The sequence below is a fragment of the Cricetulus griseus genome, chromosome 6, assembly GCF_003668045.3.
Source record: "Cricetulus griseus strain 17A/GY chromosome 6, alternate assembly CriGri-PICRH-1.0, whole genome shotgun sequence".
NCBI classification, from domain to species: Eukaryota; Metazoa; Chordata; class Mammalia; order Rodentia; family Cricetidae; genus Cricetulus; species Cricetulus griseus.
In genome coordinates, this window is record NC_048599.1 from 23,026,586 (window position 1) to 23,050,565 (window position 23,980).

Here is a 23,980-nt window from a genome sequence, read left to right on the forward strand (position 1 = left end):
TTAACAGGACCTAAGAAGCATTGACCAGCGCCTTTCCTTTCGTTGTTGAATTCCATGTCATCAGAAAAAGTCATGGTGTGAGGCTTCGGATGGAAGTGCCAAGACCAGGGCCAATTCCAGGGTATTAACCCCTGGGGCCTCTAGGCTGAAGAGGCCTTGGAGAGGAAGCTGAAGCTGACCACTTGTCAGACTCAGCACACCCTCTTCCTTGCTGCCGCCCTTCCCCAGGCTGGGCTCCTGAGAGCTCAGTGGCCCATTTTTCAGCAGGTATCCTTCCACTTAACAAGGAGAAGGCAGAAATTCTGTACAAACCACATTCGACTTCAAACCTACATTTAACTTAACAATTCACCGACTAACCCCTCAGACCCTGGGATGGAGCAGGTTTCTTCTTTCTTCCTTTAACCAGCTATGGACTAAGCATAGTCTTTTAGACTTAAGTTTTTTTTTTTTTTTTTTTTTCTCGTTGTAGAAGGAATTAGACTGTTGTTGGGCAGGTTTCATCTGGACACTCTACAAGGGCCTTTTTCTGAAATTAAGTGCCAGGGCCAGGCTAAAGGAAACCACAATATCTTGCTTTTGCAACAAAGGAATGTATTTACTGGTGAAGAGGGATCCTGGCTCCATCTTTACAGGACCTGCCTGGATCGCTATGCTGGAGGATCCCAGGAAGACGGATGAGCAGAGACACCGGGCAGTAGCCATGTGGGAAGGGTCTCCCTGGCTTGAGGATTTGCAGTTAGCCAGTTTCGATGCCCTCAGGGAGTTCCACCACCACTGGGGCACAATCCTCTGGCTCTGAAGCAAAGTCCCAGCGGAACTTCTTCGTCAGGTGGGCTTGGAACTTTTCCGCTTTCTTCCTCAGGGTGGCATCCACAGCAATACTGCAGGCAGAAGAAAAGAAAACCTACAGAGAACAGAGTATAAGTTACTCCTGAGAATAGGGGACCAAGAAAGCTCTGGAAATTTCCTCCTAGTGTTAAGCTCTCTGGGGCAGTAGATCAGAGCACAGTTACAGGACAACTGCTATGGCCCCCGCCCCCAACCAAGAAAAAACACATTGGGATGGGATTGGAATGGAAAATTACCATGCTGTGTATAGATGCTCCATGAAAGTAAGGCCACCAGAGTTACCACTACAGCCCCACCAGTTGGGGGTGGGGTTGTGTTAAGGTCTATAAGGCACCTGGGCTAACACAGAAGAAAAGATAGTTATACCAGTTGGTGTAAAGAAGTTCGGGGAGACACATAAGCCCTTGAATCCCATAAAGTCACATGCCCTCAGCAAACAAGGCTGAATTGCTGCTCTAATCTTCTAAGTGGGCCATAGAATACCAGTTTGAGGCTTCTATTCCTCCTAAAAGCTGTCTTTAATGTTCATTAAAAAAAAATTACCATCGTTTAAATTGTGGTAAAATAGATAGCTACCATTTAAACTATTTTTAAGTGATGAGCCAGTGGCAATAAGTGCATTCCCATCCCGAAACCATCACCAACACTCATCTTTAGAAACTCTCATCTTCTCCAATAGAAATTCTACCCATGAAACACCAATTCCCTATCATTTCCTTCCCCTGGCCTCTAGAAACACTCTTCTACTCTCTGTCTTTATGAATCTGACTAGGCTAGGAACCTCATGGAAGAGGAAGCATAGAGTATCTGTCCTTTTGTGGCTGGCTTATTTCACTTAGCATATCTTCAAGGTTCATCCACATTGTAACATCCATCCTAATCTCCTTTCTTTTCAAAACTAAACAGTAGCCAGTTGGTGGTAGCACACATCTAGAGGCAGGGGGAATCTCTGTGAGTTCGAGGCCAGCCTGGTTTACAAAGTGAGTTCCAGGACAGCCAGGGCTACACAGTCAAACCCTGTCTTCAAAATCCAAAACTAAACAGTAGAGCTAGACATGGTGGCGCACACCTGTAATTCCAGCACTCAGGAAGCTGAGGCAGAGGAAATTCAAGCTCAAGGCCAGCCTGGGCTACATAGTCAGACCCTGCCCCCTATGCCTCCCCAGCCCCAGTTCACACTTTCAAGTAGGCATGATTGTATACTCTGTCTCTCTTTCATATCTATTTGTTTGGTTTTCAGACAGGATTCCTTTGTGTAACACCTCTGGCTGTCCCAGAACTCACTTTGTAGACCAGGCTAGCCTCGAACTCACAGCGATTCCCCCTGCCTCTGCCTCCCGAGTGCTGGGATTAAATGTGCATGCCACCATCCCCAGCTCACATCTTTATATACACATATCACACACACACACACTTAAAGAGGTTTTCAAAATTTTTATTTATGTGTATCCTTGTGCCTCTGTGTCTGATGATGTTTATACTCATGTAGGTGCCTGCAGAGGCCAGGAGGTGGTGTTGGATGCCCTGGAGCCAGAGTTGTTGGCGGCCATGAGATGTCTCACATGGATGCTGGGAGCTGAACTCAGATCCTCTGCAATTAATCCCTAATCAACCTCTTTAGCCTCTAGTAGTCCACATTCTGTTTGCCATTCACCTCTCAATAGCCATTTGGGCTGTCTGTATTTTAGTCACTGGGAATAAATCTGCCATGAATATAGCTGTACAAATACTCCAGTCCTTGCTTACAGATCTTTGGGTGCAGATCCAGAAGGAACTGCTAAACCTTATGGCAACTCTGCTTTACTGGGCACTGTTTCCACAGCAGCTGGACCACAGTACATCAGGCCCAGCAGAATACAGGATCCAGTTTCTCTGCAGCCTGCTCAACACTTCTTGGCTTTACTTACTTTGAACAATCCATTCTGACAGGTTTGGGTAGTATCTCATTGTAATTTTGATTTGCAGTTCTCTAATGATGTTAAACACATTTTTATGAGGTTATTAGTCATTTGTATATTTTCTTTGACCAAATATCTACTCAAGTCCTTTGCCTGTTTTTAAGTTGGGCTGTTCAATTGTTGAGTTATAATAGGTCTCCATACATTCTAGATATTGAGCCATTATTTTGATTTGCCCATGAACTGTTTCAGCTAATACAAACATGGGGAGAGGAACAGAAAGACTTTTTTTTAACACATTTGAAAGGCCATTTCAGTTCCTTCTAAGAACAACAAGCCCATTCTTCTTCTTCTTTCCTTCCTTCGTTCCTTCCTTTCTTTCTTCTTCTTTTTGAGACAGGGTTTCTCTGTATAACAGTCCTAGCTGTCCTGGAACTCACTTTGTAGACCAGATTGGCCTCAAACTCACTGAGATCAGCCTATCTCTGCCTCCCAAGTGCAGGGATTAAAGGTGTGTACCACCACCGCCCTGAAGCCCACTACTTCTTAAATTACCTCACTGTCGGCAAAAATTTCAGGCAAACTGTACTCCCACCATGCTCTGAGAAAGACATACCAAAATGTGGTTTTATTATTCATTTTTAATTAATTTTTTTTGAGATAAGGTCTTACCATGTAGCCCCGACTTGCCTAGCCTTGAGCTCAGAGATCAGCCTGCCCCTCCCTCCCAAGTGCTGGAATTAAAGGCACGAGCCACCACACACACAGCTCAGAATGTGTACTTTGTGGACATGGGGTAGAAAGCTGTTCAATTACCTAAAAGGGAATACATAGTTTTTTGTCTGCCACCTTTTAGCCTACAGGCCTACACCAGACATGGCCACAGGGCACAAACAACTCTTTGATTCAGTGCACTCAGGTTGTCGCTGGCCCATACACCACTATGGAGGACACAGAGTCCCAGGAAGCTTGCTGACAAAGGCAACAGTTACACTCTGCAGCTGATTCCAAGTGGCAACACCAGCTTCCAGTCTGTTAGCAGAGAGGTGAGGTTCATCCTCAGCAGCCTTTGTTCAAAGCCATTCTCTATGAGCTGCAGGAATGGCGCAGAGGCAGTGACTGGAGATGGGCAGGTGGTGAGTGTTACAGGATTTGGCTTAACCAGGGAACCGACTGAAGAACACAGGAGTGGGGAGCACAGCCGCAACAGCAAGCAGAGCAGGAACTCCCTGGAGGGGCTGTGTGGTCCTGGAAATAAAAACTCCTCTGTGCTTCCCTGAGCCCAGGCTACCTCATCTGTCGCCTCAATAATACTGACACGACAGGCTGTTTACTGCTGATCTCATCCAAGAGTGAAGCAATCCTAAACAGTGGCTCTCTCATACCTGCATTCTGCACTTCTGGTATTCTAACACAGAACTTATTTAATGCCCAGAAGAATGAAGACAACTGCAGGCTCAAAGAAAATTTATTTTTGGATCTTTTGCACAGTCCCTGGCACGAAATAATTTTTCATTATGTGATGCTGCTGGAGAAAAGGTTTATCCTAGAGATGAGCTGCACACCAGGCCCCAGAATGCTGCTGGCTTCTGTGACTCTTGCAAAGGCCCGAGCTAAACTGAGCTGCTCTGAAGTCTGTTCATTTAGTGTTGGGCACTCTCACATTGTCTTATGTCACAGTGGCCCATGCCTTAAAGAGCAGGGAATGCATCCCAATCACAGTGAATCCAACACAGCACACCACTCAGCCGGGCAGTCAGGGTCCACAGGATGCTCACCAACACTTACACTGTGTGGAAGTACAACACACAGATTTGTATTGCACTTAGCAATAGCCGGAAGTGAAAGGCTGGAACAAGCTGCGCTCAGAGTCATCACCCACCTTCCCCACCTACCTTCTTAATATTCCTGAGAGTAAAAGCAACTAGAAGTGGGTACAAGCAAAGCCCCTTTTTTTTTTCCTTAAAAAAAAAAAGCTTCTAATTTGAAAAGTATTTTGTCCTTTAACTTGTCAATTAAATCTTTACTACAAACCCAGCAGGTTAGAGGACAGGATATCACTGATCCCATTTTACAGATGAGGACGCTGGGTCACCACACCGTGCTCAGCATGTCTGGCCAAGCAGGGATGGTCAATCTTATCATTTCTCCACTACCACCTTCTTCTGTCTTGACACAGTAAATACATCCTTGATACTGAACTTTTGGTCCTGCCCTGTGGGGTGCTTCTGTAACTGCCCCAGGTCTCCAGAACCTGGACCACAGATCACATGACTTTCATTTTTAAAAGTCAATTTTACTGAGCATGTGTGCTTTACATACAATTAAATGCCCCCACTGCTCTGCTTGACTTACTTGGGTAAATACACATAACCATGAAGCCAGGAAATGATTACACATTGCTACAGGGTTTTCTTCTAGAATCTAGTTCTCAGCCAGGAAGCCTCTGGATTTGCTGAGGTATCACATTTACATTTCAGAACAGGTTGGTCACCCTTAGAAAGGCTCTGGTGTTGTCCTTGGACTGTCAAACCCTCCTCTTCCTTCTTCTTTCTTCCTTCCTCTTCCTCTTCCCTCCCCTCTCCTCACTCCTTGCCTCTACCACCTACTTTTTTTTATAGTTTTACAAACTTAATAATTAATTTGGTTTTTCTTGAGTCACTGTCTCAGTACAGTTTAGAAAGGCCTTGAATTTACTGTGTGGTCTTGTCTCAATTCTGCTTCAGCCTTGCTCCTAAGTGCTGGGACGGCAGGTATGTGTACTATCCCCTGCTTGATATTTCAAAAACAATTCAGAAAAGCTGTCTAAAAGGTATTTAGTCAGGACTAGGGCTATAGCTTAGTGACACAGTGCTTGCCTAGCATAGGTGAGGCCATGGGCTCAATTTTCAGTGACCCTCCCTCCTGCCGGGGCCAAGGGTGTATTTATTCAGGCAGTAATTTATCCTGGTTATTTTCACATTAATTCTGTTTTCTTTAAAAAATTTAGTAATCATCTAGTTACTTTATTCCCTAAGGTAAAATCAAGTAAAGATTTCTAACACCATGAAAAAATGAATTATCTAATTTTGGTTCATTATCTTGGATTTTTTTTTTTTTTTTTTTTTTTTTTAAGTTAGGGTTGTCTGTGTAGCTCTGTAGACCAGGCTGGCCTCGTACTCACAGAGATCCACCTGCCTCTGCCTCCCAAGTACTGGGATTAAAGGTGTGTGCCACCACCACCTGGCTCTAATCTTGTATTTTTTAAAAAGATCACATGTTGCAAATAAATGCATTTATTTAAGGGGGGGGCAGGCGAGGTAGTGGTACATGAATTTAATCCCAGCACTAGGGAGGCAGAGGCAGGTGGATCTGTAGTTCAAGGCAACCCTGATCTATAGAGTAAGTTCCAGGCCAGTCTAGGCTAACATAGTGAGACCCTGTCTCAAAACAATAGCAACACACCCAAAACCCAAATAAATAAAAATAAATCATGGTCGGGGGCTGGAGAGATAGCTCAGAGGTTAAGAGCACTGACTGCTCTTCCAAAGGTCCTGAGTTCAATTCCCAGCAACCACATGGTGGCTCACAACCATCCGCTATGAGATCTGGTGCCCTCTTCTGATATGCAGATATACATGGAAGCAGAATGTTGTATACATAATAAATAAATAAAATCTTTAAAAAAAAGAAAAATTAAAAATAAATAAATAAATAAATCATGGTCACTACATGTTTTTCTTCAAATACAGAAAAAAGTACCAACACTTTAATCATTAAGTCTATTATGAAATTAAATAAATAAAACAGAAAATCTCTAGTCATAAACACAAAAGCTTTTAAAAAACAAAGGTTAGAGGCTGGAGAGATGGCTCAGTGGTTAAGAGCACTAACTGCTCTTCCAGAGGTCCTGAGTTCAATTCCCGGCAACCACATGGTGGCTCACAACCACCTTGAATGAGATCTGGTACCCTCTGCTGGCATGCGGGCAGAAGACTGTATACATAATAAATAAATAAATAAATAAATAAATAAATAAAATCTTAAACAACCAAAAAAAGCCATTAAAAAAACAACAACAAAGGTTAGTGACTGCAGTTCACACAGTCAAGTCACACCAAGAAAGTAAAATATCAGAGAAGGCAGCCAAGCCTATCTTATCCTAAATTTTTTGGCTAGGCAAATAAACAAACAAAAAACAAGCAAACAAAGAAAACTTATTTAAAAAGCAAAAATCCTCAAGTGACTGAATTACAAATGAAACTGACCAGGACACTCTGTTATCATTGTAACTGAAGCCATTTTAAAGGCATGACCACACAACTGCAGTAATGAGCAAGAAAGTGAAGGTACCAGGAATCACGTCTTCTTTTAAGACAGGCTCTCTGTATAGTACTGATTGACCAGGAACTTGGTTTTTTTGTTTGTTTTTTTTTGAGATGTATAGGCCTAGCTGTCCTGGATGTGCTCTATAGACCAGGCTGACCTTGAACTCATAGAGATCCCGTCTCTGCCTGGGATTAAAGGTGTGTACCAGCACACCTGTCTTCTTTAAATTTTTCTTTTATAAGTTACATTTATTTGATTTACATGTGCACACAGCAAGCATGTGAAGGTCAGAAGACAACTTGCAGGAGTCAGTTTTCTCTTTACATGTGGGGTCCTGGGGTCAAACTTAAGTCAACAGGCTTGGTGGCAAACACCTTAACCTGCTGAGCTGTCTCACCAGCCTGGAATCATGCCTTCTGAGGTCAGTTCAGAAAATTTGGGCTGTTTCATGTGGAGTATAATTATATATAGGAACTATGTATATAGCTCTAAGTCTCAGGTCAGGCATCCCTTGTTCTGTGAGTGTGGACAAGAGCACAAGGCCTGTACCATCTACATGATGGAACTGTACACCTAACTTCCTGCATTGGATTGAGGACTAAATAAGACAATGCATACAAAAGGCACAATTAAAGGCAGGAGGAGGTACATAAACTTTTCTATTAGAAATGTTTATGATATGGAATTGGAAAGATGCCTCAATGGTTAAGACCACTGGCTGCTCTTCCACAGGATCTGGGTTTGATTCCCAGAACACACATGGTAGCTCACAACAGTCCGCAACTCAGTTCCAAAGAATCTGACATCCTCTTCTGGTCTCCACGGGGCCCTAGGCATGAAATGGTACAGAAACATACATGCAGACAAAATACCCTTACACATAAATTTTTTAAGAAGTTTATGATAAAAGCATTATAGACATTATTATAAAAAAAATTATAGCTCAGTTGGTAGAGTACATCCCTCACAAGTACAAAGTCCTAGACCCCAGCACCACGTTACCTGAATATGGTGGCACATGCCACTAAACCTAGGACTTAGGAGGTAGAAGCAGAAGGACCACAAACTAAACATCATGTGAGTTTGAGGCTAGCATGAGATACATAAGACTCCACCTATCTCAAAAATAAGAAAGCAAACAAACAAAAAACCCCTATAGATATAATTGTTAGAGATGACGCCCAGAATAGTAATAAGGCATGAAACTTGCTTGGAATGCATCTACAGATATAAAAAACAACAAGATCTCCAAACACCATGGGTTATGTGACTATATGCCTAAATACTATGCAATTGGCAGTTAGAATCCTTATCTTGTACATAACTCTTTCCAACACACTACTAATTCCAGATTATCTTTTCATTGACTTTAAACAAATTATGGTGAGTTAAGTTACTTTAAATGAAAAAAAGAAAAAAAATTTGTAAGGAAAATCATTTTTATTCAAGCTAAATCCAAGAGATTTGTAAAATAAAGTGGCATTTATTCAAGTATCTCACTTGGGAAAAAAAATCAATGGCTGAGGTCATTTAGCTCTGATTTTATGCAAGCTAATATGGCTGTCTTTAATGCCTTTAACTGTGTACTCTCTCCCTCTCCCTCTCCCTCTCCCTCTCCCTCTCTCTCTCTCTCTCTCTCACACACACACACACACACACACACCCCAGTCCCTCTCCACGGATAGTAGACCTTTATACTCCTAAGCAAGGAAGCCAGCTCCACTTGACTAGCTGGGGAGAGAGCGGGCAGCAAGCTGAGGAAGCTTTTAAGGTCTGATTCATTCAGTCACAAACGCCCCAAGTGAGTGCTTCTGCGTGGAGGATAGGATTCTCACTGCCAAGACATTTTTTTAAAAAAAGTTTTATAATATCCTAGTCCACACTGTGTCTTTTGAAATAACAATGTCAGCCAGGCAGTGGTGGCAGACGCCTTTAATCCCAGCATTCAGGAGGCAGAGGCAGGCGGATCTCTGTGAGTTCCAGGCCTACATACTGGTCTACATACTGAGTTCCAGGACAGGCTCCAAAGCTTCACAGAGAAACCCTGTCTCCAAAAACAACAACAACAAAAATCCAAAAAATGAAATACCAATGTTCCTCACATAAAGCTATTCCAGAAACCCTAAAGCCCCTCAAGTATTAACTCCCCCAGCCAGAATCCACCATTTTCTCATTGATGTATCAAATGCCCTTTGTTAGACTTTATTGTTTATGCATATATTTACACTGCCAAAGGAATCATAAATGATTTACATGTAAAAAAACAAACAGTAACACAGGTCAAATGCTAGGTGTTGAAAATAACCAATGAGGGAAAAAAATGCAGGCTTATGGCTATGTGGGGAATGCTGTATTAACTTCAAGACACATAAGCCTTGCAGTATGCTAGTGGCAAGTACAGAGCAAGCTAGGACACTAGAAGGGAGCAGAGTTAAGGGATGGTCTCACATAGAGGGAGTTTGGGCAAGGACATGACCGGCTGTAGAGAATCAGGTTCAGTCCAGAGGCATGAAATATGGGTGTAAAGTTTCCGTTACATGAGGTTCCAGAGAGCATTCTGGAAAACATGCTTACAGTTAATGCTGCTTTGAACATTTTCAAATGTGCTAAGAGGAAACTGAACTCAAATGATGTGCTTTTACGACTAAAACAAAGGAAGTCTTGGCACAGTGTTCATGTGTATAGTTCAGGTTGTTTAGACTGCTAGAATCACTTGTGCCCAGGAGTTCAAAGCTGGCCTCAAAAACAAAGCAAGATCCCATCTCAAAAGAAAAAAAAAAAGAAAGAAAGAGGGAAACAGCATGGACTGTCTGGGAACTTGCTGTGAGCAGACCACAAGACCACTGACACTACCTTGACAGGAGGAAACAGCAGCCAGGAGCAGGCTAAGAGCCAAGGAACACAGCCTTGGGGCCAAAGCTGGCACATTTAAATTTCCTAGGCAATAGGGTAGCCACAGAGAAATCGGATCAGAGCAACAGAAGCCACAGTGTGGGAAGCAGATGGTTTAACAAGGTAGGCATGGAGGCTGACAAACTCTGATGTAGTCTAGGAGAGACCAAAAAGCCCAGCCTAGCACAAGGTACAAGAGCAGGTAAGCCTTGTCTAACACCACTATTTGGAATTCTTTAGTTAATTCATCTCTTTACTTCCTTCTGTCAGGGCCTCTGACACTCTTCTTCGGTAATATTCTCACGTCTAGAACAAAATCTTGTATACAGTAAGTGCTCAGTCAATAACTCCTAAATCAATAAATCCTTGAAGACAGGAACCCCAGCTAAGTCTTCTTTTTTTTTTTAAACAAAGTTTCTCTGTGTAGCTTTGGAGCCTATCCTGGAACTTGCTCTGTAGACCAGGCTGGACTCAAACTCACAGAGATCTGCCTGCCTCTGCCTCCTGAGTGCTGGGATTAATTTTGTGCATCACCACCACCACCCAGCTAAGAAGTCTTTATTCCTCAACAACTGCAGTGGAATGAATGATGTGTGTAAGGATGCTTTTACTAGTGTACTATTTAAAGACACATGCATGTCCTGAACATTTTCAAATAATGACGTCAGCTGGTATAGCTCAGACAGTGGAGTGTGAGCTCCTGGGTTTTATCTTCACTGCCACTTAAACTGGGAGTATTTGGTATACACCTGTAATCCCAGGACTTGGGAAGTGGGTAACAGAGGATCTGAAATTCAAGGTCATACTTGGCTACAAAGGGAATTTGAAGCCAGCTGGACCTAGAGCTTGTCTAAAAACAAAACAAAAAACCAAACAAACCACATGACATCAAATACCTTGTCCAGAGAAAATTTCAAACCATCAGCACTTCACAACCCACATGGGCATCAGGCAATCTAGCTGGACCCTTGGTATTTTTGAGATCCCTGTTGCAGCACAAGCCAGAAACACCATGGTCTTCCTGAGCTTGTGTGACAGAATCCCCTCACATCATGAGGGTGGTACATCATTTCCTAGACTGCACTGTTCCCCAAGGCTGCAGCCACCAGTGGAGGCCAGTGAGCAGTTGACAACTCCTCACAATGCCTGGCAGCCCAGGGACTCTGTGAGGGGCCCCATGGAGGAGGAACACAGATTTAACTTCTCTGTTCTATAAAGAACAGAAGAGGGGGGTGGGGCTGGAGGGATGGCTCAGAGATTAAGAGCACTGGCTGCTCTTCCAGAGGTCCTGAGTTCAATTCCCAGCAACCCACATGGTGGCTCACAACCATCTGTAATGAGATCTGGTGCCCTCTTCTGGCCTGGGCAGAACACTGTATACATAATAAATAAATAATTTTTTCTAAGCAGGAAGAACAGGAAAGGGCAGTTTAATTCTTCTGAGGTAGAACATGCCAGGCTCAGCAATCACTTGACAGATATATCACCACAATCTGCACAAGTCCTCCAAATGCCAGAATTCCAGGCAACTGCCCACTGCCCAATTACAGAGACTCTTCAATAGCATGGCAATTTTGGAAAAGTGTTCTCTGCCTCTGAGAAACAACAACAACAGGATTTTGGGGGGCTGGGTAGGTGGAGATCTATTCTGCATTCAGTACCTTGGGGAAAAAAGTACAAGTGCCAAACCAAGTTCCAAGCTTCTATGCAAATCCTGACTTCCACTTTCTAGTTTGAAGTTAAGTCAATAATTTAACCTATCTAATTTTTTTTATTTGAAAAATAAAAATGATTTGGTCTGTCCAACAGGGTTCCAGGAAGCCCACGTGATGGTTCATCTCAACTGCCAACCTGATAAGATGGATTGAGAATCAGCTAGGAGAAGGGTCTCTGGGCATGCCTGTAGGGACTTGGTTGACTAGATTAACTGAGGCGTACAGATCCACCCACCAATCCCTAGGCTGGGATCTTGGAATATATAAAGAGAAGCTAGTGGGTTAAACAGAGGCTTTCACTGCTCTCTGCTTCTGAACTGTGGGTGCAATGCAAACTCCTGCTTCGGTCACTACCCTACCACTATGAAATACTATTCTCCTGTAAGTTGCTTTTGTTGGGCTATTTTATCACAGTAACTTAGACATATATAACATACTTGATATGGTGTCTGCTACCCAACAGGCATTAACAAATATTAGTTTCTTTTGTGGGTGGGGATGAGAGGTAAGTGAGGAACATCTTACATGGACCAGGCCTTTTGGGGCATCACACTACAGAAGCTATGGAAATGGACAACTGGCTGTTTCTGCCTCTGCTATACTTGAGTAACAGAGGCTGTCCCAAGTACATAAAGGAAACTAATCTGTTTGCCAGGGAAGGAAATAGCACAGGATGAAGATTCTAAGTTGTTTGAAGCTCCTTCCTAATTACCACCCATAATGAAAATTTAATTGCCAAGTTAAAAGCAAATTTCACTTTTTCTGTCAGAGAATCTCTGCAGAAACTGCCACATTTTGTTTGAACAGGAAATCAAAGTTACTTTAATGCTTAAATGAGATCTAAGGAGCTGCAGATGTTTCTTTGGGAATAACAAGCTTCAAAACTGCCTCACTAGGTTGCAACAACTCACAGCTTCAGCGAGACCTGGAGCTGTCTGCACTGGTGCTCTGGGTTAGCTGTGGTTTATCTATCCCCATGGTTCATGCCTTGGAAGCTCCATGTGTTTGGTGATGCTAAGGGGCGGGGCCTGGTGAGAGGTTCTTAGCTCACCTGGGACAGTGTTCTTGGGAAGGATTAATGAACCAATAGTGGGGTTCTTCAAAGAGGTTGTCACCAGTAGGGCCACCAGGACTTGCGCTCTAAGCCTCCAAAACTATGAGCTAAATAAACCTCTGCTGGGGCTGCAAGCATGATGACCCGAGTTCAGTCTTCAGAACTCATGTGACTCACACAACTGTGCTCTGACCTACACAAGCATCCCATGGCAAACACTAAATTTAAGAAATAAAAAATAAATTAGCTGAGAGGTGGTGGTACATGCCTTTAATCCCAGCACTCGGGAGGCAGAGGCAGTCAGATCTCTGTGAGTTTGACGACAGCGTGGTCTTCAAAGAGAGTTCCAGGACAGCCTCCAAAGCTACCGAGAAACCCTGTCTCATAAATAAACCCTTTTATTTCAAAGTAGACTGCCTCAGTTATTTCCTGATAGCAATGAAAAACTGGTAATAGGTAGCCCCAAGTGATGGAAAGGATTCAAATTCTAAGTACCCAGTGCTAGGTCAGAGAGAGGATCTCTGGCACAGAGGCACTTTCAACACAGTAGAAAGAGAACCAGGAAACATCTCAAGGTTAGGAAGTACACTCAAAACTCTCAAGAAGGCATTAGGGAAATGTCTGGTGATCTACAAGGATGACACCAACTAACAATCTAAGCAACAGAGGAGAGGCTACCTTAAATGCCCTCCCCTGATAATGAGATTGATGATTAACTTATATGCCATCTTATAGCCTTCATCCAGCAGTTGATGGAAGCAGATGCAGATACTCACAGCTAAACACTGAGCTGAACTCCTGGAATCCAGTTGCAGAGAGGGAGGAGTGAAGAGTGAAGGAGTCCAGACCAGGCTGGAGAAACCCACAGAAACAGCTGACCTGAACAAGGGGGAGCTCTTGGTCCCCAGACTGATCACTGGGAAACCAGCATGAAACTGATCCAGACCCCATGAACGTGGGTGTCAGTGAGGATGCCTCGGAAATCTATGGGGTCTCTTGTAGTAGATTACTACTTATCCCTAGCATCGGAATGGACTTTGGGAGCCCATCCCACATAGAGGGATTAGAGGGATACTCCCTGAGCCTAGAAGTGGGGGGGGGGGGACAGACTAGGATTGACATGTAAAACAATCTTGCTTCTAATTAAAAAAAAAAAAAACAAACTCAAGAAATCTCAGGGTCATGGAAAAACAGCAAGAAAGAAAAAGGTGACCCTCCTGAGGGTGCTGTCACATGGGTGCCTTCCAGCTGACAGTCTCTCACCTGTAAGGTGCTGGTGAGGAAGTTGTCCTGGGAGACAATGTCCACAAAGAAGTCAGCAGGGATCTCACCGAGCTGGTGGTACAGGATGGAGATGAGGCTGACGTACAGGGTATGGTGCTTTACCATGGCTGCTTCCGACCGACACAGAAGGTTCAGGAGCCTCTTCCAGTGCTCAAATGCCTCGTACACATTGCCCAGCAGGAAGCACACAAAGGCAAACTGCAATTCACCTAAGAGATACAGAGAAGAGCTAAATTCCTCACAGCAAGGCATACCAGCTGACACTTCCCTACATGATTTACAATGCCATCATTTACACTAGACCTTAGCAGCAGGGAGCCTTGTCCCCTTGTCACTCCAACAGAACTTAGGATGGGATTCTGCATTCAACAAGCACTCAGAAAATATTTGCTAAACTGCTAAAACTTCAAACCATGGGACACCAAACTGTGGCTAGGTATTTATACAACAATGGTCAAAAGAGAAGCAGTAGTACTACCACACACCTGACATTTTAGGAGGGGGACCCTAAATCTACTCCTCAGAATTACTAACAAATCTCATTGAAAGCAAAGCTGCCCAGAGCTAGAGAGGTGGTGGCTCAGGGGTTAAGAGTATTTGCTGCTCTTCCAGAGGACCCAAGTTCAGTTCCCAGCACCCACTACTTTTTTTTTTTTAAAGATTTTATTTATTTATTATGCATACAACATTCTGCTTCCATGTATATCTGCACACCAGGAGAGGGCACCAGATCTCATAACGGATGGTTGTGAGCCACCATGTGGTTGCTGGGATTGAACTCAGGACCTCTGGAAGAGCAGTCAATGCTCTTAACCTCTGAGCCATCTCTCCAGCCCCCCACTACAGGCATCTTAAACTATCTGTGACTCCAGCTGCAGGAGAGCTGATATCCTCGTCTGGTCTCTGTGTGCACCTGTACTCAGACACATACCCACATATACATACCACACAGACACAGACAGACACAGACAGACACAGACAGACAGACAGACAGACAGACAGACAGACACACACAATTAAAGATAATATAATAAACCCTAAAATTTACAAAAAGAAAGTAAGTAAAAGTGCCCACTTGTCAACTCAGAGATTTGGTTAAGTAGAGATGATGGACTCAAGAATTTCTAAGAACAAGATCAAAGCATAGTATTTTACAACCAGCTTTTAGCATTTCCATGTCACTGAAATGGTCACCTCTTAGTGGCTAGTATTCTAAGCTTCCAGATGACATGACCCACTCTAGGGCTGGTGAGAAGCTGCATCATACACCATGCTCTGTCCTTAGTCCAATTCCTCTAGGTCATCAGAGAAGGCAGTATTTCCCTCGTTTTAAGATGAGGCCAAGGGCATGCCAAAGATCATATAATTAATGTTTTGAATGATGGAAAGCTATAACAGATTTGATGCTGGGTAGGAACACTTCCCACAGCAGGAAATTCCTAAGTTCTTATTACCAGTCAGCTTAGTTTTGTTTATTTAATCACAGGGCTCTGATATCATCTCTGAGCAGACTAATGGCTAAGAGCATGGGCTTTGAAGCCAAAGAGCCTGTATTCAAATCCCAGCTCTACTACTTAGACGTGGTGTGACCTAAGGCAAATTTCATAATCTACTTATGTGTCCATTTCCTTATTTGAGAGTTATAATGAAGAGTAAATTACTTACTACAGTGCCTGTTAAACACTTAGAATAATATGGGACATAAAAAAAATAACATGGGACATAAAGTAGTACTTAAAATGCCAGTTTGTTTTTTTGTTTTTTTTTTGTGGTTTTTTCGAGACAGGGTTTTTCTGTGGCTTTGGAGGCTGTCCTGGAAGTAGCTCTTATAGACCAGGCTGGTCTCGAACTCACAGAGATCCGCCTGCCTCTGCCTCCACCTGTGCCACCACCACCCAGCTAAAATGTCAGGTCCTATTTGAATCTCTGATTCCTGTCTCCAACAAAGACCTGACAATCCAGAAGCCACTGTACATGTGTGCAAGCAACAGGGGTCTGCCTGCCAGATAAACTATACCTGAGCTAGATGCAGTGATTCGATCTGTAATCCCAGCACTTGGGGGCGGGACCACTGCCACTGCAAGTATTAGGCCATGCAGGGTTGCAAAGCAAGACCTTGGCTCTAAATAAATGAACACACTCACATTGACTCACCAGACACATTCTCCCTGGCTTCAAAGGTAGCCATAAATTTAAGCTAAGTATATATGAGCCATAAAAAGAATGAATCAGTCAGGCAGTGGTGGCGCACGCCTTTAATCCCAGCACTTGGGAGGCAGAAGCAGGCGGATCTCTGTGAGTTAGAGGCCAGCCTGGTCTACAAGAGCTAGTTCCAGGACAGCTAGGGCTGTTACACAGAGAAATTTAGATTAATTACACTAATTAAATTTATATTACTATGTCATGCATTAAGATGTACCCATTAAAATCTCTATTGTATCATCAGTTCAGCTAAGGCTATAAAAAGGTCTATAAGCAACCTTCTCACCAACCTCCACCGACAGGAAATTATGTAAATGCCCTGGACAATTTATAAAAAGGTAAGGACAGGAGTTAAAGGTGTAACAGGGCAGGGGAGATGCTTAATCAGTAAAGTACTTGTCCTGCAAGCACACAGCCTAGGGTCAGGTCCCAGAACCCAAATTAAAAACCTGGAGTGGTGGTGTAGGGCTCACAATCCTAGCCCTGGAAAGGCAGAGACAGGAAGATGCTTGGGGTCTCCTGACCAGTTAGTCTAGTCTACCTGGAGAGTTCTAGGTCAATAAGAGAACCTGTCTCAAAAGAAAAAGGTTAGTAGTGCTTAAGAAATGACACCTGAAGGGCTGACCTTTGACCTCCATATGTGGCAAATGTATGAACACACACAAACAGAAAAACAAATGATTGCTGTCATTGGTATTCAAGAAATAGAAATGAGATGCCACTTTTCAACCACTGAATTGAAGAGGCCTTCACCAAGAAACCATGCTGAGTGCTGTCAAAGGTGATGAACAACTTCCTACCACCTGGTAAGGAGGCAAAATCTGGCAACACACACAGTCCAACCCTAAGCTTGCTTATTAGGCTTATTTATAACAGAAAAAGAGAAGCATCTTAAGGAGTGACCACTGAGAACTGGCTCTGTTGCTCTGAACACTGAACAGGTGAGCAGTGACGTGGAAATACAGCACATCTTAAAACAAAACTCTTTAATCTATAAAATTATATAATAATTTATAATAATTATATAATAATAATCTATAAAATTTGCTTCTATAAAAATCACATGTACTCCTAGAATGTAACTGAAATTTAAAAGACTGAAATATAATAGCCCGGTGTTGGTGGTACACGTCTTTAATCCTAGCACTTGGGAGGCAGAGGCAGGCTGATCTCTGTGAGTCTGCGGCCAGCCTGGTCTCCAGAGAGAGTGCCAGGACAGCCTCCAAAGCTACAGTGAAACCCTGTCTCGAAATAAAATAAAACAAAAAAGACAAGTGAAATCTAAAGAAATACACAGGAAAAAGAGAAAAGATAACCCAAGATGAGCCTCTATTCTAAAATACAGCCACCAGCATTCTCCCCTAAGAGCCTAGTTCCTTCTTACCGAGTACATCCTGGGGATTGCAAGGGAACTGTTTGCTGAGCACAGTCTCGAGGGCATAGCTCAAGTCCATGCTGTGCCTGGTGATCTCTGCTGGTGTGGCACCTGCTGGGAACATCTGAGCCGGCAACTCTGAGAAGCGGATCTCTGTCCCAGCCCTGGGCTTCATCTCAGGCAGCCGAGCTAAACCCTCCTGGTAGCTTTTGCACTCAGTACCACAGAGGGGTAGATTCTGCTCCACCCTGTCCTTGGTGTGCTTCATGGAAAGCACAGGCAACACGTCTGAGAAGGCACAAATCTGCCGGCTCTCGGGCTGCAGCTTCTCCATGGTGGCCTCATTGATGAAGCTGGTGAGTGAGATCCATTTCTTGAGTGTAGCATAGGGGTAAGGTCCCAGAAACTGGTCTAGCTCAGGGAGATTGGCTCTCATAGCTTCTACTTCAGCCTCTGGAGCTGGAGACAAGTCTACTTCTTCCTGAACGGCGTTCCAACGCAGGACTGTCAGTCCCCGCTGCTTCAGGCTAAGAAAGAAGCCCATCCGAGGGCCCACCTCCCTGGGATTGGCCTTGTCCACAGAGCTGTAGTGAAGGAAGTGGATGCCAGGAGGGATCATCTTCACACCCCGGAACTTGGGCCCCACCTCCCAGGAGTTGTAGTCAATACCAAACTCTGTCCCCTTGGGCATGTTCAGAATGACCACAGTGGCTCCTTCAAAGAAGAGTTGCTTGGCTAGCTCAGGATCCATCTGCATGGATGCCATGGGGCCAGTGGTAGGTAACCAAAAGCAGTTCTCTTTCTTGTCTTCTAGAACAGCAGAGAGAAGAGAGAAGAGAGAATGAGCTGACCAGAACATGGGGAAAGGCTACTTCATTTCTTGTACATTCTCTAGATGTCACATTGAATTCCATCCTGATAGAATTAACTCCCTTAACCCTCATGGCAACCGTGCATCTGTTAACATCTGTCTAACCCCGCATCTCTCTAAGAAAATCAGGGTCAAAGAGATTTGGGGGATTTGATTTAAGAAGCAAGAGTCTTCATTCCACCACCAGAGGCACCATTTACAGAGAGGTGATACGCTCAAGGTCACACAGTGCCAAAATGAAAGCCTGACTGCCAACACAGTGGACATCTGTGTCCACTGCACACTTAGAATCCGCACTCAAGTCCTTCTCAGAACAGAGGGTAAGAGTGCAAAACACACACATGGCCCATTTTAAACTAGAACTATGCTAAAATCATTTTATGCTACAATTCCACCTAAAACCTGTTACCACAGATTACCATAAGCTCTGTCAAGGATGTCCAAACTAAATCTGTTTTCAAATTTCCCAAGAGCATCTAAAATTAGCAAAAAGTTTGAGGAATAGAGAGCTTTTCAAACTCATCAAAAACCTAGTTGAAATGGGGGAAAATAAGGGATTGGTCCCCTTGTTTAAAAACAACCTAGCAGGGCACAGTGGTACACATCTTTATTCCCAACTGTTGGGGGATGGAGGCAGAAGAATCAGGAGTTCAAGGTCATCTCTGATTGCTAGAGACGACCTCAGAAATAATAAATAAGAACAAACAGCTGGTGGGAACATGGCTCAGCAAGTACAGAGTTTGTTTAATATGCACCAAGGAAATGTAGAACCACAAGAAAACCATCTATGGGAGGTAGAGGCAGGAAGATCAGAAGTTTAACACTGATCTCAGCTACATAGTGAATTTGAGGCCAGCCTGGAACACATACACAAGACACTGCCTTGCAAACAAGCAAACAAGCAAGCACAAAACAAAAACACCTACAGTCCAGGGAACCAACAACTTCCCAAAGAGCCACAATTCATCCAGAAGAGATTGATATGGCAGGCTGACAGTAAGTATTTGAGGAGGAGCCTAGATTCTTCATTTTGCCCACATTTAAATTCCCTATAAACACTATGATTAAAAACAAAGTGAGGGTCAGAGTGCTGGCAAATGGCTCAATGTGTAAAGGCACTTGCCTTGTAACCCTGACAATCTCACTTTGGTGGCCAGAACCCACATAAAAGTGGAAGGAGAAAAGAGAATCCACAAAGTTGTCTAACCTGTACGTGCTGGCCACACATAATGTCACCTCATCACGAACTCACATACACACAATATTAGAAACAGAAGTCTGTAGCAGACACTGCCTCTGAACAAATTGTGGCCAATCAACTACTTCAACTTTTACTACTAAGTTACTAATCCAACTGCAAGCACTCAGATTACCTGCACTATGCAAGGTCTTTACTGGACCCCAACAGAAATATCTGCAGAGTAAGACTCCAGACTACCAGTTATCCTCATTTTACACAGAGGTACACAATATGACCTCAAAATTCACAAACATTAAAATCAAGTGCTTAATTCTGTTTACTCTTTAAAACAACACATGAAAAAAAATCCTTTTTACAAAAAAATGTTAGGAGCACACTTTGTCTTTAAAAACATGAGAAATGACTCTCTAAATCAGCACTTTTTTCAAACTGCAAACCATAACTTGAGTTAAGAAATCAGTTTTAGAAACACAGCTAATCTGAAATAATGAAAAAAGTCACACAGAGGCTAGAAGAGCATGCTGAAGTCCCTGAACCTGAAGTTGGAGATGGTTGTGAGTGAGCACCATGAGGGTGGCAGGAACCAAGTCCAGGTCCTCTGGAAGAGCAGGCAGGACTCTTAACCACCAAGTCATCTCTCCAGCACCAAAAACAGAATTTTTTTTTTTTGGGGGGGGGAAGGGGATGGTTCTGAAGACAGGGTTTCTCTGTAGCTTTGGAGCCTGTCCTGGAACTCGCTCTGTACACCAGGCTGGCCTTGAACTCAGAGAGACCCACCTGCCTCTGCCTCCCAAGTGCTGGGATTAAAGGCGTGCACCAGCAAACACCAGGCCAAAACCAGAATTTTTAAGCTATCAGAATGCCACAAGTAATAAGGATGGGTATGATTCCTTGAAGACCTGTGCTTATATGCACACATGGTCACACTGTGAAAGTCTTTGAGACTGTAGTTCACAGTCAACAACATGTGAAACATACAAATGGGATGCATTCTTCATCATCCTGCAACACACAGACACCTCCTCACCCTATTCACCACCTCCCAAGCCCAGAGAGGGGATGTTCCTCAATGTGCACTCTCTCCAACGTCTCATGTGGCTTTGGACAACATAAAACTCTTACTATGGCCCCAAAAACTCTGCAAGAATTACCCTTGGCAATCCTTCAGGTTGTTTAATACCACCCAACTCCCAAGGACTGGTCCGGCCACAAAGGCTTCTTTCTGACTCTCAAACCAGAGAAAACTATCCACGGCACTTTGCCAAATTATTTTCCTGACTTTATTAAAGTCTCCCTGACGGTCCAGTGTTCTGTGATTATACTCTGGGTGCCTTGTCGTCGGTCTATTCCAGTGATAGGTGTGTAACTTTGTGTGCTTGAGTACGGGCTGTCATAACCACAAGACTTGAGTACTACATCCCTAGCACATACACGATGCTTTTAAGTTTTATTTAATAAAATTAATATTCACTTAAATAAAGCCAGGAGGACGGTGACTTACCGGAAGCCACGCAGAGAGGAGGGTAGAACCAGATCGAGTGAGGATAAGGTCTCTGGTCCCCAAGCTCTACAGTTAAAGGGGAAAAAAAAAGTTACTTCGTGGGCCCCCAGGATGCCTGCTCACGGTGTCCCGGGTGACGGGTTTTCAGAGAGAGAGAGGCCTCCTGAGACACCAGCCCACAAACCCACAAACTCGGCCGGCTCGGAGTCACGGGCCTAATTAACTGCACTGCGCGATTCTGCGTCAAGAAGCCAGGTGACCCGGCCACACACAACGAAACCACAGGACGAAAGAAGTATCAAGAGCCGACACTCACCACATAGCCTCACGGTCCGCTCCGCGGAAACGGGACGGAAGTTCGGCGGCTTTGGCAACGGATAGGTGTTACGGAAAAAGTGGTCCGGGGGAGCCCCAGGTCACAGAAGAAATGGCCCGTACTTGCAGGTTCCTCCCAATAAAGCACTGCATTTTCTTCTTGTTGTTTCATTTTACCGCTTGAATTGTGGATAACAATTTTATTTAAACTATGCACTTATTTAAACTTTCCCCTTCCAGAAACATACTCACCAGCCACAGTCCTTTGGTCTCAAGCAGACATGGGCATCAAAGCGTGGTCCGGGTGTCGGTACCCAGTAGCCACAGTTAAACTGGCTCAGTCACGGTTGGCACTCTTTAACCACATCACTATGCCACATCACAATGTCAAAGATGCCCGGTTACCACCCAGTCCCAGCTTCTAGACACACTCATCCCTAGGCAGAGTTTCAGAAACCAAGGCATCTGCCTGAAGGGAGAACAGTTCCTTCAACACTCACCGCAGCAGTCTGTCTGGCAATGATCACCCAGAATACCCAACAGTGTCTTGCAAGCCTAACAGAATACGACAGACATGCTATAAATGCACACCGAGTAAGGAAACCTGCCTGTTTTTTTCTTCACAGTTTCTTTAGAACGTAGCCCATAGTTAGCTATCTTAGATAATATTGTGTGTTAATTACTAATAACAATAATGTAGTATAGTAAGTGACTATTTGTGGTCTGGCCTTGTGCTAGGTCCCAGAGCCACTAGGAGATATATGTCATATATTGCAAAGAAATGCCCTTTGTGATGGTGAGAGCTAGCTAAACAGCACCAAAATTTATAGGTAAGCCACTAGACCACTGTTTCTAATCTTTACACGAACCATAGCCAATGTGTGACACTCCCCCAGTCTTGTACTGTTGATTTTACCTACCTGATAATCTTGTTTATCTTTGAAGATAGGATTTTTAAAGGCTGCCAATCTCTTCTTCAGGTGAGTTTGCCAAAACCTGTTGAAATCTAAGATGGCTGACAGAGCAAAAGACAAACAACCTGTGACTTCATTATCGTCCAGCTGCCTTTTAAGCACCATATTCCAGCATCATGACAGTTGTCAACTAAAAGAAACCATAAAAGCAGTGTCCAAATCCCTGGAAAGCCCCTGCCATTCCTGTAAAGGTAATGAGTGCCCTGGCCCCTTTACTAGCCTCTTTTCTTTGGCATGTTATCTGTATCTTCCTAACCCCAATTGGTCAACAAGTTGATTTGAATTTGTCTTCAATTTCTGTTCCTAACCAAGAATAAGTCTCCCTTGCTGCTAAATGTGTCTTACTGCTGGTGCTACAATCCTCAGAGAGAAAAATGACCCAGGATGGAGATGAAAATTTGGTAATTCGCATTCTCAGTCTACAAAAGAGAAAGCCAAGGTTCAAAGAGGGGCTACAGACCCAGAGAGTACAGGACTGGGATGTAAAACATGATCTAGCTGGAACTCTGGTCCCTGTGCTGCTGCTGTTCCTTGTCTGTCATCTTCCCCAGGGACTGCTGAGTCCATCAATCTGTCCCACTCACAGTTTCACAGTTCATCTCTTAAGAGGTTGAATCATCTCAGACCAGGCTGCATGGGGCAACCGTGGTTAAGCACACTGGGCTGCCACGAGGTTGGTCAGAGGCGATGTTCACAATCAGACACGTCAGTCTCAACCCACCCTGTCAGTTCCGTTTCTTTTTATGTAGCAGCTGACTTCCTCCCCTCCCCTCAGCCATCTTCAGAGCTGAGTTCTGTGGTAAGGTCTCTGGGCTTCATGTTCCAGGTGGCTTCACTGTCTTTTCAGAGACTCAGGGCATTTAACACTGGACACAAAAGTTATAGGATATGAAGATGGTAGCCTGGGACTCCAACTTTGTGAACCATGTTCATCCAAATCACAATTTCTTACCCATTGGTATATGGGGCCAGGTAATTCTTGTTGAAGACAGCTGTTCTGTGCATTGGAAGAAGTTTAGCAGCAAACCCAGGCTCCAATCCATAGAACACTGGGCAACCGTGACACAAAAATGTCTCTAGAAATTGCTTCATCACCCTCTTTAACCCAAGCTGAGAAATACATTGATTTAGATGAACTACCGCAGTTATTCCCTGGAAGCAGAGAGACTAGTTTTATAGGTCCAGGAGGTGTGGAGTCCTAATGTTTGTAAACCAAGTCCTATTCCAGGATCCTAAAAGTCATCACCATTAAAAGAAACCTACAAGGAAAGTTCTGAAACACATTCACAGAGCTCCTTGAAGGTATTGCCTTTCACAATAGATAGGACTGTGAAGAAGAGTGGGTTTTTGTCACTGTGGCCTTTTTGGTTGTGAGCCTAACCTTTAATGGCTGAGCTATCTCTCCAGCCTGTCACTGTGGCCTTTGTATCATGTAATGATCTGGCTTTACAGAGAAAATCAGTAATACTTAGTATTTGAAATGAAAGGAAAATGTTAAGAGTGTAAGTTTTAAAAAGTATTTAGGATGGTATGTATGA

At 43.8% G+C, this 23,980-nt stretch overlaps 1 protein-coding gene across 4 annotated transcripts; it reads right to left on the reverse strand.

The window, feature by feature from the left end:
- Positions 1 to 739: 739 nt before the first annotated feature.
- Aar2 (AAR2 splicing factor) lies at positions 740 to 21,611 on the reverse strand. Of its 4 annotated transcripts, none has more exons than XM_027421307.2 (5): positions 21,470 to 21,609; positions 21,154 to 21,219; positions 17,590 to 18,387; positions 13,983 to 14,212; positions 740 to 907 (listed from the first exon to the last, which is right to left on the reverse strand). In XM_027421307.2, exons 3-5 carry the CDS (start codon positions 18,344 to 18,346, stop codon positions 740 to 742), a joined length of 1,155 nt encoding a protein of 384 aa, XP_027277108.1. In that variant the 5' UTR covers positions 18,347 to 18,387; positions 21,154 to 21,219; positions 21,470 to 21,609. The 4 variants fall into 4 exon arrangements, with proteins under 4 accessions (XP_027277108.1, XP_027277110.1, XP_027277109.1 ...); XM_027421309.2 differs by having other exon boundaries at positions 17,590 to 18,390; XM_027421310.2 differs by lacking the exon at positions 740 to 907 and adding an exon at positions 7,700 to 7,887 and having other exon boundaries at positions 17,590 to 18,390; positions 21,470 to 21,611.
- Between the last annotated feature and the right edge of the window lie 2,369 nt (positions 21,612 to 23,980).